This window comes from Podarcis erhardii (genome assembly GCF_964252035.2).
Source record: "Podarcis erhardii genome assembly, chromosome: 3".
Taxonomy (NCBI): domain Eukaryota; kingdom Metazoa; phylum Chordata; class Lepidosauria; order Squamata; family Lacertidae; genus Podarcis; species Podarcis erhardii.
Window position 1 is genome coordinate 116,413,932 of NC_138507.1, and position 19,576 is coordinate 116,433,507.

At 43.1% G+C, this 19,576-nt stretch overlaps 1 protein-coding gene across 2 annotated transcripts in view; it reads right to left on the reverse strand.

Moving 5' to 3' along the window:
* Nucleotides 1-14,471, reverse strand: part of USP34 (ubiquitin specific peptidase 34) — a 105,488-nt gene extending 91,017 nt beyond the window's left edge. Inside the window, exon 1 of one of the 2 annotated variants that reach the window (XM_081854417.1) lies at nt 14,260-14,471. In XM_081854417.1, the coding sequence (XP_081710543.1) occupies nt 14,260-14,302 (43 nt within the window). In that variant the 5' untranslated portion in view covers nt 14,303-14,471. The remainder of the gene's footprint in view (nt 1-14,259) is intronic. The other variant, XM_081854418.1, reaches the window with a different exon arrangement.
* Between the last annotated feature and the right edge of the window lie 5,105 nt (nt 14,472-19,576).

The window sequence follows — 19,576 nt, forward strand, 5'->3', positions numbered from 1 at the left end:
AAGTATCTTTCATCTTTGTTGGAAGCCGCCCAAAGTGGCTGGGGAAACCCAGCCAGATGGGCGGGGTACAAATAATAAATTATTATTATTATTATTATTATTATTATTATTATTATTATTATTATTATTATTATCAGGCAACTGAAAACCAACCAGAAGGTAATAGAGCTTCGACAACAGAGCAAGCTGTCCAAGAACAGTGGCATCTGCAACTAGGAAGGTTTTAGGCACCTTATATTCTGCCTTATGGTTGGACCAGATAACTCAGGAAAGCAATTCCTCTGAAGAATTAAGAACAAATTGTTGAATATATAGCAGCTCCCACTTCCTAAAAGCCACCATTGATTTCTAGTGTCAAAGCTGGAATTAGATAATCACCCAGTGATATTAGGTGAAATTATTTTCAAAGCTTTATTTTGCAGCAGAAAATTTTCTGCTTTGTGACTTCACTAATAACAATGAATGCATACCAACCGCAAATATAACATTAAGCAAGCTTGGTGGTGTCAAAGTTTTTAGCTTTGTTTAATAGATACAAAATGGGGGGAGCCAAATCAGATCACCCGCTAGGTTATCTGAAATCTTCCAAAGCAAAACAAAAGTTAGGAAGCCTCCTGTATTTATTTATTTTTAAAATCGGAATTTTCCATATAGGCCACAACTTTGTACAGTGGTACCTCGGGTTACAGACGCTTCAGGTTACAGACTCCGCTAACCTAGAAATAGTACCTCTGGTCAAGAACTTTGCTTCAGGATGAAAACAGAAATTGTGCTCCGGCGGCGTGGCAGCAGCAGCGGGAGGCCCCATTAGCTAAAGTGGTACCTCAGGTTAAGAACAGTTTCAGGTTAAGAACGGACCTCCAGAACGAATTAAGTTTTTAACCTGAGGTACCACCGTAATCAACTATGGCAAATACAAATGAACATACAAATGAACAATCAACTTGAAGTATCAAATTAAAGAACATGTGGATTTGACACCTTGCCCAGTAAATCAGTTTTATTCAGCCAAAGAAAAAACAGAAGCAAATGGAGGGGGGAGACATTATTTAAACTCTCTCCTCTCAGCAGCAACTCTTGCTTCAACAGGTTAAAATAAGTTATCTCCAGCTCAGCAATTTAGGCGTTATGCAATGTTTTATGAACATTCCAATGATTCTGAAGATTTTAAAAAACAATTGGTACATAAAGAAGGGGTGGAGAACCTGCCGCCCGCAGGCCAATGTTGGTGCACCAGGGAGCCCAAGCTGGCCCACAAGACAGTTTTCCCCAAACTGTGCGCACTCACCCATCAGCTGATGTCACTCTGACATCATCTGATGGGCAGGGTTAAATCCTGCATTGGCTGTGCAGATCTGTTCCCAGCAAAAACAGTAGCTGCGGTCAAACAGAGCAGGATTTAACCTTTGCCCATCAGTTTATGAGCTGTAGTTCAAGGCCCTGCTGGAATCAAGTCATATGTGTGTGTGTATGTGCCCATCATTTCCATGCTAAAATTGGGGGGCGGGGGGAACCATTACTTTTCAGTGGGTGATTCCAAAGCACACCACTTCCTGATTCAAATCTAGCTCACAAGGCTGATCTTGATAAGCATCTGGCCTGTGGCGCCAAAAGGTTCTCCATCCTATTAGTAGGAAGTAAGCAGCAATACTGTTGTTCAACTCTTAATGAACAGGTGGGTGCATAAAGGGAAATACAGTGGTACCTCGGGTTAAGTACTTAATTCGTTCCGGAGGTCCGTTCTTAACCTGAAACTGTTCTTAACCTGAAGCACCACTTTAGCTAATGGGGCCTCCCGCTGCCACCATGCCGCCACCGCCTGATTTCTGTTCTCATCCTGAAGCAAAGTTCTTAACCCAAGGTATTATTTCTGAGTTAGCGGAGTCTGTAACCTGAAGCGTATGTAACCTGAGGTACCATTATAGATAGAACATAAGCCAACAATTAAAAAAAAAATGATTACTTTATTTTGCTGTTGATTTTTTTCTTCTAATGGAAAAAAATAAAGTACTTTAAAATATCTAGTTGTGTTTACCTTTCAAGTTGTTTTTCTTAAGGAAGGATACTTCAGCAGCTGATGCTTCCAGGTAGGGCTGAGAAAGGCATCTGAATTCCTGGAGAGCCAATGACACTCAGCATTGACACTACCAAGCCAGATGGACCAATGGCCTGACTGCTCAGTTCTTACTACAGCTATAAATACTGGGCAAGATGGACTGAATATGACTGTCTGATGTTAATGCTCTCAAAACAAGGAACTAAGGCATCTAAATAGAAGCCTATTTTTAGGAGTATTAAGCGTCCATCAATTCTATACATAATCCTTTCCCTTCACTGTAAAGGCATCAGGTGTAAGGGCTGGGGCAAAGCTATTTCATTAGTAGTGCACTTAAGTCTCTAAAAAAAATAGCTCTGTATGAAACAAACTGTGAAAGTGGGCACAAGATGTGGGTCACAATACTGATACTGAATTATGGGGAAAGTTGTGGAAAATAAATATGAATTTTAAGGCATGATGAAATTGGCCCACAGATAGTATTTAACACCCACTAGATTGGCGAAAATGTCTAAAAAAGAAAAAGGTATATGCTGGAAGTGTAATGAAATTGAGGGATTTTTTTTTCACATGTGGTGGTCCTGTAAAATAATTAAGATATGTTGGGAGACTATATATAATAAATTAAAAAGATAATTTAAAAAACATTCCCAAAAATGAGTTTTTCTTCTTGGGGATGGTAACAGAGGACCCCAAAAAACCAAAAGAGTTTACTACTATACACCACGGCCACAGCTAGAACCTTATTGGAACAAAGGTGGAGAACAAGTATACAGTGGTACCTCTAGTTGCAGACACGATCCGTTCCGGGGTGCCGTCTGCATCCCAAAAAGTCTGCAACTGGAGTGGCGCTTCTGTGCAAGCGCAGAGCGTGATAGAGCACTTCTGCACATGTGCGAAGCGTGCAGAACGCTTCTGCGCGGTGAAACCCGGAAGTATATACTTCCGGGTTTGCCGTGTTCGCAACCCGAAAATCTGTAACATGAACCTAACACAACTAGAGGTATGACCCACTAAGGAAGAATGGCAATGTGCAATGTTCGAATATGCTGAACTGGCTAGTCTGATGAACAGGGTACGAGAAAACGAAGATAAGGAATACAAGGAGGAATGGACAATGTTTATTGAACATTTTAAGAACCAGTATAAACAAATACATAGCTTAGCAAGTCTTGAGTAAACGAAGCAGAGTTGAAATGGATAATTTAATAGATAGCAAATTGGATGGTTAAAAGAATGTGGATTACGCGGAGTAGTAGAAAAGCAAAGGAACCAGGAAAAAGGTGAAAGGGAAGTCATATGGTACTGTATATGTATACATGCTGTTATTTGTTATGAAGTTGTAAGTGGGACAGGAGGAGGGAAGGGATAGGGAGGGGGTTAAATATTCTCTCTGTTCCTGTTTTGAAAATGCAAAGAAGAAGAAGAAGAAGAAGAAGAAGAAGAGGAGGAGGAGGAGGAGGAGGAGAAGAAGAAGAAGAAGAAGAAGAAGAAGAAGAAGAAGAAGAAGATGATGATACTTGGAATTTTAGTAAACATTTGAAGAGAAACAGAATAACTTGTGATCAAACATAAAGGACAACAGCTAAGTTAGGGTTCCCACATGTCTGGATTTTCTGGACATACCAGGAACATTGTCAGAAGAAGTGTCCAGGTGGAAATCAGCAAAATGTCTGGGAAAATCTGGACATACAGCAGCCCGTGTTGGCTATCTTGTTTTTGCCTTAAAATGCTCAAAAACTCCCCCCCCCCCAGCTCAACAACTATTGTGCCTAGATTTGAAATTTAAGCAGAGTTCCTAAAGAAGAGCACATTTAACACAGAGATAAAAACATTCACTGTGAAAGATTAATTAACTCTGAAGCATGCACCCGGTAATAGACTCTGCAAGGTAAAAATACTGAAAAGTCACTTTGAATCTCCAGCATCATTTCAAGATTGAAGTGTTATTATAGCATCAGCAATAGGGGTGCAATTAGTCACTTGTGTGGTCAATGAAGAAGAGTAACTGTTGCCTCCTGGAAAGCAAATGAGCACAAGTACTGCTCTCAGCCATTATCTTTTTTTCTCTTTTAATTATTTAAACTTTTCAGGTTTATACATTTCACTGATTTTACAACCATTTAAACATTTCAAAACTTGACTTCCTTCCCCCTCTTTCTGCATTCCTTAAATTTATTTTTAATATCTTCTGCATATTCAAATTAACTTAATTTCCTCATGTATTCATCTACTTTAAATATCTACTCTTATGAAGCTGCAGCTTATTACAATAATCTTGCCAATGTTCTTATCTGTTTACAATTTATCTGTAAATATTCAATAAACTATTTCCATTCTTTTATTTAAAAAAGTACGTTATCTTGATTTCTTATTCTTCCGGTAAGTTTCGCCAATTCTGTATATTCCATAAGTTTTTTGTATCCATTCTTCCTTTGCAGAGACTTCTGTTTCTTTCCTCCTCTCAGCCATTATCAATGCCAAAGGTCTCAGAATGTAATCAAGAAAACCACAAACCTTGAGTCTTGAGCCAACAAAGATATTAACAATACATAATAGTCACAATGCCTATAGCACCACAAATAGCATTATGAAAGACAAGTGACATTTAGCCACATCCCAGATAACCTCCTTGCTAATACAAGATTTCTTTCTTTTTATTAGATTTCTTGGCTGCCCTTCATCAGCTACAATCCCAGAGGTGCGTACAGTAGCTAAACAACAAATACCATTTGCATACACCCAATACCATCACCACAAAATAAAAGAGCATTAAAATAAAGGAAGCACTAAAATCAGGAACACATACTGACATTCCAAACAGCAGCTAATGACAGCTCTGGGCCCGATAAATTATTTCCAAATGCTTGCATAAAAGTGAGTCTTCAGACTGAGACAAAAACTAACCAAGAAGGAAGGAAGCCAAACTTCCTTAGGGCAGGCATTCCAGAACCAGGGCACCACCACTGAGAAGGCCTGCTATCAGTCACTGTCCCCCATGAGCTTCAGCACCACATCCTAAAACACAGTTAAATATTATGTTCAAACAAGGTCATTACTGGAACTCAAGTAATCATACAACAAAAGGAAGCTCCAGCATGAAACCACTGAACTAAAATTCATCAGCAAATCTGGTTCTGTTGAATTCAGATTTAATCACGACTCTCTGGATTTCTTTTGCACTACTGGTCAAAAATTAGCATAGAAAAAGGAGAAAAACAGTATCATCACAGTAACTGCTGTTATGAATGCATTATTCTGTTGTTATCTTGCATACGTGAGAGTTGTTCATAAAAGTGACACAGGCCTCTGCTGCCCTTTGCTGGGTCTACAATTTACCATTCCTTCTCATACCCATGTGTACGTGTGTGTGAAGATAGAAAAATGCATACACCGTCATCTGCCAACTACACCTAATGCTTCATGAATCTAAGTGGGCTCTACAGTGGTACCTTGGGTTGCAAACTTAATTTGTTCCAGAGGTCCGTTCTTAACCCAAAACCACTCTTAACTTGAGGCACGGTTTCGCTAATGGGGCCTCCTGTTGCTGCCGCGCGATTTCCGTTCTCATCCTGGGGCAAAGTTCTCAACCCGAGGTACTACTTCCGGGTTAGTAGAGTTTGTAACCCGAAGCGTTTGTAACCCGAGCTACCATTGTATTCCACAAAGGTTTATACCACAATAAGGCTGCAAAACTTACCTAAGGGTAGTCCTGCTAGACTCAGTGGAACTTACTTCTGGAGTACACAGGAGTGCACAGCACCTTCCACCTGTCCCTCACACCTTTCTGATACTTTGGGCTACAACACTCAGCAGCTCCAACAGCATGGCCAATGGCCAGGAACAATTTAGTTCAACAACATCTGGACAGTACTAGCCTGGTAAAAGCTACATTACAAGTTATTTCCAGGGTCAAAAAAACTCCCACAATCCTAACTCACCACTTTGTACTTCAAGATAAAAAAAAGTGAAGTATTTGCTTACACGTACTGAGAGAAATGAAATATAGCGACTTTAATCTGTAGTAGTGATTATGATTACAGAATGAGAGGTAGTAATTATCAGTCCCAAACAAGAATCTAGTGAATCTACTCTTTGGGACAGAGCCCATGAATTTCTAAGCCTGTATGTAAATCTCAACTGTGGCTTTGAAAATAAGTTAATAGCCCATAAAATATTATATTAATATTTATATCCTACTTTTCCAGCTTCTGAGCTGAGCTCAAAGCATCTTACAATGAAAGTGATAATCAGCAATAATTTAAAAACAGAATAAACAATGCAGCAGATAAAATAATCCAAGAAGTGAAGGAGGAAAAATCCAGCGGTCAGAAGATGGATCAAATGTCAGTTAGGCCATAAACCTGCTGAAATAAATAGGTATTCAGGTGTTGCCAAAACATGGCCAGTATAGGAGCCAAAGCAGATTTCCCATGCTAGGGAGCTCCATAATCTGGGTGCTAGAACAAAAAAGCGAGTCTCACAACATCTCCACCAGCTGAATCCAGACAGTGCCTTTCCCAATGGTCTGAGTGGTTAGGCAAATTCATATGAGAGGCGCCTGGTCCTAAGTCATATAAGGTGTTAAAGGTAATAACCAGCATCTTCAATAGGGACTGAAAACTTATCAAAAGCCAGTACAGTGGTACCTCAAGTTACATACGCTTCAGGTTACAGACGCCGCTAACCCAGAAATAGTACCTCGGGTTAAGAACTTTGCTTCAGGATGAGAACAGAAATCGCGTGGCAGCAGCTGGAGGCCTCATTAGCTAAAGCGGTGCTTCAGGTTAAGAACAGTTTCAGGATAAGAACAGACCTCCGGAACGAATTAAGTACTTAACCTGAGGTACCACTGTACAGTTGAAATAGTATTGGTGTTATATGTTCTGAACAGTGTTAGAAACTGGGATAGAAAAGCTAGGAGCCAAATGGCTCTTGGGACCTGAGTTGTGAGTGCCAAAACAGAATGTCTAGTCATCATTTGGTGGGTTTGGCAACACTTTTTATTTATTATTTTGATAAGCATGAACTAATATGCAATTCACATAAGTGACACTCTACAGTGGAACCTCGGGTTACTGCGGGGGTCTGTTCCAGAGGCAGCACCACAACCCAAAACCAGCGCAAAAAAGCGTTGTGTTTGCGTGTGCACAGCGTGATTTAGCGCTTCTGCACATGCGCGAAACTGGAAGTAACCTGTTCCGGTACTTCCGTGTTGGCGCTAGTCACAAGCAGAGGGTGACGTAAGCCGGAGGCAACGTTACCCAAGGTTCCACTGTACTCTTTATTGTTAAACGCCTTAACATATTGTCTATTCTTAACATACACTGCAAGGCTTCAAAGCACATACATTTCAGTAATCCTTGAGTGTCAGCCAGGCACAAAAAATGGCACCCAGACTTTTTGAGGTGCTTACAAATGGAGAATCTTTAGGTGCAAAATAAGCATCGCACCCTGCTAATTTCAAACCCCGGTCCTGAAAAACTGGCCTCAGTCAATGAATTGAATTCTGCACCAGGTGAAATTTCATTTCCAATGAGTCTTCAAAGGCAGCTGCATGTAAATAGTTACAGTAATTTGCAAGCCAGCCTAAAACATAATAATTCCATGCTTGATCAACCACAGGTGACATATATGCTTGGAATCTTAATAGGAATTACTCTCAAGTAATTATGCATAGGATTGCAGCTTTCCTTACCACAGAAAACCATATGATAGGTTCTTCACAAATTTGTCCTACTGGGTACTACTATAATTACTTACTAGGTTAAGTCATATTCATGCATTCATGCATATTCATGCATTTGTACTTCAGAATCATTATTAGAAACTCATCAATATATAAGCTAGGTGCCAAATGGCTCTATAAACCAGAGTTAGAGTCGCCAAAATGAATGACTATAAATACAACTAAAGTTATATTTTTCAGTATGACTTGATGACTCTAGAAATTCATTCTGAATGTGCAGATAAAAGATAACGGATAGAATTCTACTGGTAGGGGTATTAGTGTGTAAAAGCAGAGCAGATCCAATGATCCCCAGGCATGCATCTCCAGATAGTGGAGACGTCAGATGCCAATCCTGGCACCCAGGCATCTTTACCTGGTCGCAAGTGGCTGATAGCCAGGTGTGAAATGCACCTGGCGAATTTTGAACGCTGTTCAGCATCAATTCCTAATTATCATTTATTAACAGTATTCAGTCATAGTTGCATGCTAGTGGTGGCTTTGAAAAGAAATGATTCTGCTTATGCAAGACAGGGCATCTGATTCTTGCTAATCCTTCCTACAGAATGCAGATTCCCATGCCCCTCAGGATTAGGGAGCCCGCTGGAATAGGATGTGGTACAGCACAGAGAGATGCACCTTGGAGTGGTGGCAACACTTCTGCTACTGCAAAGCCACTACCTGGGTAGAACCCAATGTGGATACATTGCAAAAAAAAATTCTTAATACATAATTGACACATAGGCACCTTTCATAAATTAAAAGCAAGCCTATTCTAAACTCAGAAATCTGTTCTTCTGTCCAAAAGTACTACATATACAGGCCCTATATATTACTATAGAAAGACTCATAAGAATTGGATTCTTTGGACTCCAGTAAGTTTCTAAGACTCCAATGGCGCCAGCTCCAGGCAGACTATCTCTATAGGGGCATCAGATAGTGTCTGACCTGTGGGAAGGAAGAAGAGAGCAGGGGAGGGAGCGAAGGCAACAACAGGGCCTGCTCAAGTGAAATGCAGTAGGCATTACTAATTTGAAACTGTGGCTCTAAAATCTCCACTCTATGTTATTACATCAGAAATTCAACGCACAAATCTGTTTCAGAGACAAAGCATAAACATCCAATATTAAGAGTTGCAGTCAGTTCATATACCTCCTCTGTGAAACATAAACATGCACATAGTATAGTCCTGATCTCAAATTTTCAGAGATATTTGGATATCGTTGCATCTCAAAAGAGCATTCCCACATGGTTCACAAGGAACAGCTATCCTAGGAACACAAGTTAACCAAGAATTTAATTCTAGATTAGAGTTCTGTATTAGCAGATTACTCATACTGAACCCAATGGAGGAAAGGGGATTAGGATAATATAAAAAAATGAACACTTATCACATGCTTAACTTTCATCAAAGGAGCAGCAGGACTATAGTCCATGTGATCTCTGAAGATAAGCCAATGCTGCATTAAGTTCTAAAGACTACATTATTTTATGTTCCACAAATCATTTCTAAGCATTACTCAAAGTAGCTGCTAATGGTCATGGTGACACACCCCCCCCCACTTCAGTTTTATAAACACACTCTAAACTTTAAATTCCAGCAAGATTTATCCAGAAGAAGGAAAACAAGGATGGAACCCAATAGTCTTTAGATTTAGATTTTAATGTCCTTTTTGCTTGGCACTCTGTAAAAGCAAGGTTGAGGAACCTTTTTTCTGTCAAGAGCAGCATTCTCCAAGGGGCAATCTATCAGGTGCCACATGGCAGCAGTGGGAATCGCCAGAGCCAAAATTTCCCTTTTCTGCCATAACTTTTCTCACCTTTCCACCCTCCTGGCCACTGGCATGAAATGAAGTCACAGTTCTAGGGGCCCAGATTGACCACCACACACACTGATAGCACTATATTAACATGCAGCAGCACTGCTTACAGTGCAGATGTAGAACCAGGGCCAACAGACAGCATGGCCAAATGGAGTAGGATTATGGAAGCTGCAGACCAAGAACAACTGGAGCGCCACAGGTACCCAATCCCTGGTTTAGACAAAGGGAGCCTCACACTTCCTCTTTGTAGAGTGCCTCAGTCCACCACAGAGTATAACTGTAGGAAGAAGAACTGCAGTTCCAGAATATCCCCACACAATTTCCCCGAACACAATATTCTAGTATTATATATTCCTGCCTGGCGTGCTCTGGTCCATGGGGTCACGAAGAGTTGGACACGACTAAACGACTAAACAGCAACAACATATTCCTGTTCAGAAACTTTTAACCCAATATTGTCAACAGTATAGATGGTACACTATACTCCGATAACTTATATCACAGCAGCTGACACCTTTTGCCTCATTCCTGCAGTGGAATAGTATTTTTGAGGCAAATTAGATGCATCAAAAAGTATAATTGTTTTCTATTGCATTATGTGGTCTCTATAACTAGTTGCACACAAAGCAGAAGAAAAGGAAAGGAAAGCTATGGCAGAAAATGCATGTTTCTCGGGGGAAACTTTCATCACAAGAAGGAGATAACTACCCCATCCTGTTTCTGGCCTTTCTATATTCTCTGCTATGGCAAGTGCCTCTCATTCTCTTACTTGGGCTAGAGACTATTTCCCAGCCAGCAGAAAGGAGCAAATTTTAGAATAGAGTGTTGTGGATAAGAGGAAAACTAGTCCCCTTGCTATGCAAATCCTTTTTATGTGATTCCTTCACCTTTGTCCAATGATGTTATTATTTTAACGTTCTCTTGAACGTTGTATTATTTCCTCCTTTTCCCAATTATTGCAACTTGGTATCTAAAACAGTTCATTTTAAATCTCTCACTCTCTCTTTCAAAACGGCATGTATCAAAATACACGTTTGTGTTTTCTGCTTAGTATACACAAATACTCTTTAACAATGTTCAGTGACATAGTGGAAGTTTAATTCAGTTCCCGAATCTCTCTCAAGGCTCAGCTCCAGTAGTTTTAGCAGAATGAAAAGCAATTCCAAATGCTCAGCAGGCAGGGCAGAGAACTGTTGGCAATCCCTGACTCACAAGTTTTAAACATGACCTCATTCATTACCAGTTTTCACTGGCTGCTTTCTTCCCTTTTGAAGTGAATGTAGACTTGGAATTTCCAGTTGTAATAGCTGTAATACTAAAATAAGTAAATAATGAAGAGTTTCTTGAATAAAACCATAAAAAGGGGAGCCTCCACCACACAATCTACAATGCACAACACTCAATGGGTAATATCTTCTCACAAGTGATGCAACTATTTTTAATTTGCTCCACCACATTTTGTAGGTTGCATGTGTTTGTAGGTTGTATGTGTTTGTAGGCTGCATATTAGGGAGTCAGCATCTGCCATTCTCTCTCTATTCCATTACTTGTGTGATTTTGGGGGGTTCTTGAGATACTGCAAATGAAACAAATGGACATCATGACTGTAATCTGGGTCCCTTTCATAGCATAAGTTAGTAAATTCGGTTCTCAGAATTGTCAGTTACAATTAGGCATGCACCAGATGCACGAAAGTGGGCACGAAAGTGAGTACGCATGCATGCATGCACAAGGGGGGAAGGCTGCATATACACTATACATTTAAAACATGACCCACTCCTACTCCAGGAATCCTGTGAACTGCAGTGGTTAAGGATGCTACTAATTGTAGCTTGTGATAAGTAAACCAGTTCCCAGGATTCTTTGGTGGGATGTGCTTTAAATGTATGATGTACACACAGTCAAATATTTATGATAAGATCACTTCATGCAAAGCAGTGCAGATACTGTACTTGAAAAGCCATGATTTTAGATTCATTGCATAATTAGCCTGCAGTCTTAACCCCACTTACCTTGGTGTAAGCCACTTTGGTTTCATGTCTGATTTTGAGTAGACATGGTTAGGCTTCATGAAAATACAAATGCAGTGCCATCATTCTTTTCTGAATTTCAAGTACTGCAATTACTTTTCTTCCCTCCACTTCTTTTCCTTAACCAGTGACGACTGTCTACAGAACATTAAACTACAGCTTTGCCTTAAGTATTGCAATCAGAATTCTTTCTAATTGTCTTAATGTTATTTTAGTGTGCTCAATATGGATACTCAAATCTTATGAAAATAAGTTTCTAAACTCAACAATCGAAAGCAGGCATAGGCAAACTTGGCCCTCTAGATGTTTTGGGACTACAATTCCCATCATCCCTGACCACCAGTCCTGTTAGCTAGGTATCATGGGAGTTGTAGTCCCAAAACATCTGGAGGGCCAAGTTTGCCTATGCCTGATCATTAACACCTGTGCAATAAATCTGAGGAGGACTCACTGACTGATAACTCCATAATCTACAGTCATTCCAGATTGATCTCAACACACCAGGGTTCTTTCTCTCCACCTCAAAGTTAAAGCCATACCAGTCCATACCAACAAACTATATAATAGAAACAAATACATAAACACAAGCGGGTAAAAGCAACCGCTGCCTGAAATCTTAACACAATCAGAGCAAGTCAGAAGTAAGTCACAGGCTTCACTGGGACTATGCAAGCACAGGGTACTAGTTTTGGATCAGAAATGGACATAGCAAATCCTCAGATAATAAGGGCTACAGAATGCACCACTGGCAAAACATTTAACTCTTCAATAACAAGATGCAATAATTACACATAAATAATTACATGTTAATAACCAAACCAGCTGGTAAAGCAGCCTTTAATTAGAAAGTTATTAAGTTCTGGTCAAGTTTATTTCTTTGATCTTTTGCTCTCCCAGGAGCTTATCCTCACAAAAACCCTATATTGCATTTATTAGCAGTCACCAACACCTTCCAAATACTGTACATGATTGAGAAATAAGTGTATATAAACATTTTCTCCATTTTCCTTCAGCCTGCACACACAGAAGATAATGTTCTCTGGACACCTTTTATAGGATCAGGAACTGTACAAGAATTTCCCCTCTTTTACATCAATTTCATTATTTACACATTCTAACATTTTAGGGAGATTTGCCTATCAACATCCACCATCTATCTATGGTACCCATGCTTTCTTTATTAGCAGTTCTTTACTCAGGTCATCCACAGCAATAAAAAGTTCCAAACAGCTTGCATAAACTTGAACAAGGAATCCATTTTAATCCAAACCTTACACATATTCACAAGGAACCAAGTCTCAGTTGCAAGGGATTTAGACAAAAGAATGCATATCAGACACATTCTACTTCAAAGATGACTGTTCAAATCCTTTACTAAGTATACAAAACAGGGATGTTTGTCTGCAACTAACATCCCAGCAAGGGATCAAGAAATTCTGGAAACAGGAGTCCAGGTGAGTTTGAGAGCTGCAACATAAAAAAAATAATAGTGCAGATATGCAGAAGATGGGAGGAGTTAGGTTTTTGAAAGGAAGAAAGAAAGAACTTTGAACACAATAAACTATTGCAGTAGTTTACTGGAGGAAGAGTGTAGTAAAAATTTACAACAGATACAAAAAGGCATTACGTTAAATGTTAATAGTGAACCAGAATATGACAGAACCAGAAGCAACAGTGCAAAACTCACTATATGGATGCAAAATAAAAAGGCACACCACTACTACCTCCTCCTTCATAGTCACCCCAACCCTTGACAGACCAAAAACAAAACACCCCAAGGGGTTACTCCCGGTTCAAGACCCCTTTTGTCGCTCGTCCCCGCTTAGGACCTCAGTACAGCGGGCGAGGCGGCGGGAGGAGAGCGGAGTATTTGCAACTAGAGCTTTACTCCTCCCTCCTCCGGCGCTCAGAGCACATCCGCGCAGCCAACTCGCAGCACAAGCCGGGCTCGCCTGCAGCCTCATCCCGACCACAGGCAAGCAGGAGAACTAGGCCTCTCGGCTGCAGGGCGAGAGGATGCCGGCAGAAAGGCCACGGGAAGAGCTCCAAGAGGGGCTTTTAAGTTGCTGCCGCCCCCCTTGCACCCTCCAACTGGGGCGCGGGGGTTGAGGAAATCCCCTCGCTCCCAATAAAAGCTCCGCATCCGTGTCCCTTCGCCCTCGTCTCGAGGGGAGGCATCGTGGGGTGGGAAGGGTAGAGAAGATAAAACCGTTCCCCATCTTCCTCCGCCCCCCGTCCCCCACCGGCCGCTTTCTCGGGCCGAGTCCCCGGGATTGGCAGCCCTGCGGCGGGCCCAGGAACCGGCCTTCCTCTTCCCACTCTGCACAACATGGCCAAGCCGGCCTCTCCTCCAAAACGAGGCCAAGTGGATTTATATATATATATATATATATAAAGGTGGTGGTGGTGAAATGGGAGGGCGACGCGGTGCCCGGTATCTCCCCCCCCTCCATACAGGGGAGGCTCGTGCAAAAGAAAAGAAAATGGGGGGTTGGGGGGGGGAATCGTCGGAGGATGAGAAGGGGTGGGGGTGGGGATAAATAAAGAAATAGATAGAAAACCGTCTTTTTCGCCCCCTTCCTCCTCCTCCTCCTCCGAAGCTCGGAGGCCTCTCCGACTTACTCTCGTTTAACACCTCCAGCAGCTCGGCGCAGCTCTCACACATTGTTCATTAACCAGCAGCAGCCGCCGCCGCCTCCTCCTCCCGACCATTGATCGATCCGCTCCCGGTCGCCGCTGATTGATTGATGGGCTGGCGGTGTTGGGGTGGGGGAGGTGTGGATTGAGAAGAGAGGGGGAGGGGCGGCTGTGACAGAAAAAGAGAGAGAGAGAGAGGGAAGGGGGGGGAAGAAGGGGGTGGGGAGAGGAGGAGGAGGAGGAACAACCGTGAAGGAGGAGGAGGAGATGTGTGTGTGTAAAGTGGGTGAGAATGGGGGGGGGAGAAACACAACAACTACGAGGTGGAAGGAGGGCGGGGGGGGCGGCGACTGCCCGATGCAAATGAGCCTGGCGGCGACGGAGAGGAGCGTGAGGGAAGGGGTGGGGGGAAAGGAGGAGGAGGAGGAGGAGGTGGAGGAAGAAGAAGAGGAGGTGGAGGAGGGACGGCGAGTCACTCACTGGCTCCCAAGGCCTCCACGCGCCGCCATTTTGCTGAGGGGGAAGGAGGAGGGCTGAGGGAGGGAGGGAGTGAAAGGGGGGGAGAGAAGAGGAGGGAAACCTACGCGCACGCGCGCACACGCACGCACGTTCGGCCCCGGCTCGGGCGTTTCCGGGCCAGGGCGGCGGGAGACGAAGTGTGAGGGGGGTGGTGGCGGCGGCGGCGGCGTCGCCGGCGAAGGAGGAGGCGGAGTTTCGAGTTCCCTCCCTCTCCCTCTGGGCGGGGCGAACAGCGCGCGCGCGGTTAAGGCACGGAAGTGGGTGGGGGGGGAATGGGGGAGTCGGGCAGGTTAAAATGGCGGCGCGGCGCAAGGCGGAAAAAGCGTCGTGACGTCGCCGTCGTCGTCCAGCCCTCCCGTTCCCTCGGAGGGAGTCGGTGCGCCTGCGCGCGCTCCTCGCGAAAACGGGCTCCCGCGCTCTCAGAGGCGGAGAGGCCGGGGCGGGAGGAAGAAGAGGACGACGACTATTATTGGGTGTCAAAGCCCTGCTCTGGAAAGAAATATAAACTCGAGAAATAAAAATGATACAGGGAATGGGGAAAATGGCGTACAAATAAAACAATATATATTGTGAGGGTATAAAATACACGTATATACAAAATATACACACACACACACACACACACACATATATATATATATATATATATATATATATATATATATATATATATATATATACACATACATATAGTGTCATACCACAAATTAGGACTTCTTTGCTATCAGGCTATGACGCCAGAATTCCCCCTTTCACCCCACTCTTAAATAAACAAGGCCACCTTTAGCTCCATGGCTTTGGCCAGTCCTGTCAAAAGCCCCGTTCAGCTCAGCAGCAGGGAGCTTACTCGTCAAAGTCATCCTTTGCATGCTTACTTCCGAGTAAGCATCGGAGGAGCCCTTGACTGGATGCAGTTAAAACTCCCGCCCCACCCTATACCCATGGTTCTCAGGGACGTTCACAGAACAAAATCAAAATAGAAAACCACAAAATGCACAATCAAAATAAAAACAGCAACCCAATAACATCCCCCCATGGTCAGAGATAATGGGAGTTGTAGTCCTCCAAAAGATCAGTAAAGTTCCCCTGGTGTTTATTACATATATATCCCACGTTTCTTCCAAAAGAACTTGAGGTGTCTTCTTTTCTTTTCTATGCCCCTTCCCTGCATGCTCCCCATTTTATCCTCAGAAAAACCCTGTGAGGTAAATTTATCCCTTGGCATTCAGGGCTAAACTTCACTATCAAAACTGGAAAATTCGTGTTGCAAATGGGCTGAGGGGTGCTTATCTCTTTCCCATTCATCAGTTTCTGACTTGCCATCACTTCCCCTCTCCCCCAAATACAAAAGTATTTCAGCTGAGCTGCAGGGATTTCGTTTTAATCTCAAATGCATTGCTTTGTCTTAATCCTTGCAGCAACCCTGTAAGGTTCAGTACAGGTTCAGGACATGGTGGGGAATTGTGAAGGATCGGGGCATGGGCACCGTTTGTTGTTTTAAACTATTTCTATGCCACTTTAATATTTTCAAATATCTCTAAGCAGGGTACAACAATTAATATATATATATATATTACCAAAAACACCTCACTAAAACTATTTATTATAATTTATTAAATATGTATACCGTCCTATAGTTACAGCGAGGTTTACATGTTAAAATCATGATATAAAAACACAGAATGCATAATCAAAAACAAGAACAATCCAGTAATCCCCCCACCCACATTTTAAATGGGTATTGAATGCCCAATAAACCATCAATACAAGTTAATAAAAAATGGCAGAGATGCAATAAGGCATTTTTTTATTATTCTGCTCTCTCCCCCCTGCCCCCAAACTAAAACAAAGCATTCTAACAAACAAAAAGACAAGGCCCAGCTTTAAAAATTAGGAAAAGCCTGAGAAAAAAGGTATGTCCTCAAAATACATTTGAAGCTGGTAACCAGTGGCAGAGGTCAGAGTGTTGCAGAGAACAGGGCCAAGGAAAGAAATTGGCCTTTTATGACACAATTTTCTATAATATGCAGTGCCACTAATAGGAGCTTCGCAGATGATCTGAGCGATTTCCCACAGCATATAGGAGCCCGCAGCCTTTCCGGTAATTAGGCCCCTAAGTTGTTCAGGCCATTGAATGTTACTAACAAGACCTGGAGCATTGCTTGGTGGCTAATAAGCAGCCAATGTAGTTCTCTCTGCACAGGTGTTCATATGTGCGCCTCTAGGTGTCCCATTTAACACCTCATTCACAGCATTTAGCACCAAACTGCAGCTCCAAACTACCCTTAAGGGAAGCCCCACATAAAGTGCATTACAGTACAGTCGTATCTTGGTTCTCGAATGCCTTGGTACTCAAACAACTTGGAACCCAAACACTGCAAAGCCGGAAGTGAGTGTTCTGGTTTGTGAACTTTTTTTGGAAGCCGAACATGCTCCTCTTTGAGTGTTATGCTTCCAGTTTGAGTTCCACACTTCTGTTTTCATGTTACACTGAGGTCTGTTTTTGCTATTTGTTTTGCATTTTCGTTTTTGCAGCTCATTTTGGTTTTGGTTTTGTGACTGTGTGGAACCCAGTTCAGCTACTGATTGATTGTGTGACTGTAGTACTTTTTTGTTTTTGTTTTTTTTGCTTTCATTTTATGGATCAATGGTCTTGTTAGATCAGGGGTCACCAACCTACGGCCCAGAGGCCGGATAAGGCCCAAGGGTCTCGTTTATCTGGGCCATGGCGACCACCACCACCCGCTCTTACTGTTGCGGCATTGCATGGTGACCCACTTCTGGGTCGGAGGAACACCGGAAATAGCTTGTGTGCATGCGCATGGGCCTCCTCCGCCCCGGATGTGCAATGCGTGCACAAACGCTATTTCCTGTGCACATCCTGGTCAGAGGAGGTCCATGCGCATGCACATAAGCTGTTTCCGGTGCTCCTCTGACCCCAAAGTGCGCTGGAAATAGCATGTGTGCGCGCGCTTCACCGCCCCCTGTGCGATCGTCATTCGAGACACCAGCCCAAGACAAGGAAAGCTTGGAGACCCCTGCGTTACATAGTAAAATTCATGTTAAATTGCTGCTTTAGGGGTTGTTTTAAAAAGTATGTAACAGATTAATCCATTTTGCATTACTTTCTATGGGAAAGCGCACCTCAGTTTTGGAATGCTTTGGTTTTGGAATGGACTTCCGGAACGGATTAAGTTTGAGAACCAAGGTACCACTGTAATCCAGTCATGAGATTACCAATGCATTAATCACAGTGTTCAGGTTATTCTAGGACCTCATTCACACGTAACAGGCTCGTTCTGCTCCGCTATAGAAACATAAAACTCTTATGTTGCTTCAGCAAGAACCAAACAGACCATCTTCTATAGTGGAAGCAGCTGCTTTCCAGTTATTTTTAGCCCTACCTGTACTGGGAAGTGCTTCTTTCTTTAAAGGGGCCCAACCTGCTCTTTTAGTCTCCTGTTGCAGCAGAGCTGGCGAGATTCTGAGTCAGATGATGGCAGCAACAGGGGTCCAGGCCCTACAGGCACACCTGGTGGAAGGACTTTTGGGGGCTGGCTCCTCATATTCTCCCTTTTCAGGTTCAAACACCCCACCCCCCAGGAAGAAGAGGAATCTAACTGCAGGGTCATGGCCAGCATAGCCTGCCCAAGTTGCTAAGCACTTATTGACATCACATCCAACAGGATGAAATGGTTTGGAGAAATTGAGAGGCTATGTAATGGGACGCGGGTGGCGCTGTGGTTTAAACCACAGAGCCTAGGACTTGCCGATCAGAAGGTTGGCGGTTCGAATCCCCGCAACGGGATGAGCTCCCGTTGCTCGGTCCCTGCTCCTGCCCACCTAGCAGTTCGAAAGTACGTCCAAGTGCAAGTAGATAAATAGGTACCGCTCCGGTGGGAAGGTAAACGGTGTTTCCGTGCGCTACTCTAGTTCGCCAGAAGTGGCTTAGTCATGCTGGCCACATGACCCGGAAGCTGTACGTCGGCTCCCTCGGCCAATAAAGCAAGATGAGCGCCGCAACCCCAGAGTTGGTCACGACTGGACCTAATGGTCTAGTGGGAACTCCTGCTGCGCTTGGAAGGCTTTGCAGATAGTTGCCTGAAGCCCCCGGAGCGCAGCCTTTGAAGCCTCCGCAGAGCAGGCACCCCGGTACTCTGCGGAGGCTTTGCGCAGCTAACCCCAAGCGAGAACAGCGAGACAGACCTCTGCGCAGCGCTCCATCTCCCTGTTCTGGCTTTGGATTTAGCCGCGAAGCCTGCATTTGCTTTATAGGACACACACACATTTCCCCTTAATTTTTGGAGGGGAAAAAGTGCGTCCTGTAGAGCGAAAAATATGGTAACTCACACTCAGTAAGACTCGCTAAGATCAAGACTTCAGTCTACAGATTTACTCAGAGCATGACTAATGCGCCAAATATTACCATCTTTTTGCTATAATATAGGTCTTTTTGTGACCGTAGTCGCTGGTATGGAAAACTAGCACCTAATTTGCACCAAAAAAGCACTGAATCCTTGTATGCAGATTCTGGTTGTCTTGCGGAGCAGCAACCACCACTCTTCCCATTTAACTCTGGAAGCAGAGCAGGATTGCACGGAATTGACTTGTCTTGACAGCAGTTGGAATGCTGCTAGAAAGGACCTTGATCCGTCATCTATGCTCTGGTAACCTCTAGGTTAGAATACCTAGTGTTAAAATGTCCAACTGCCTTTGAAGATGGTTCAGAAACTTCAGCTGGTATAGTATTCAGCAGCCATGTTGCTGACCAGGGCAAGATGGC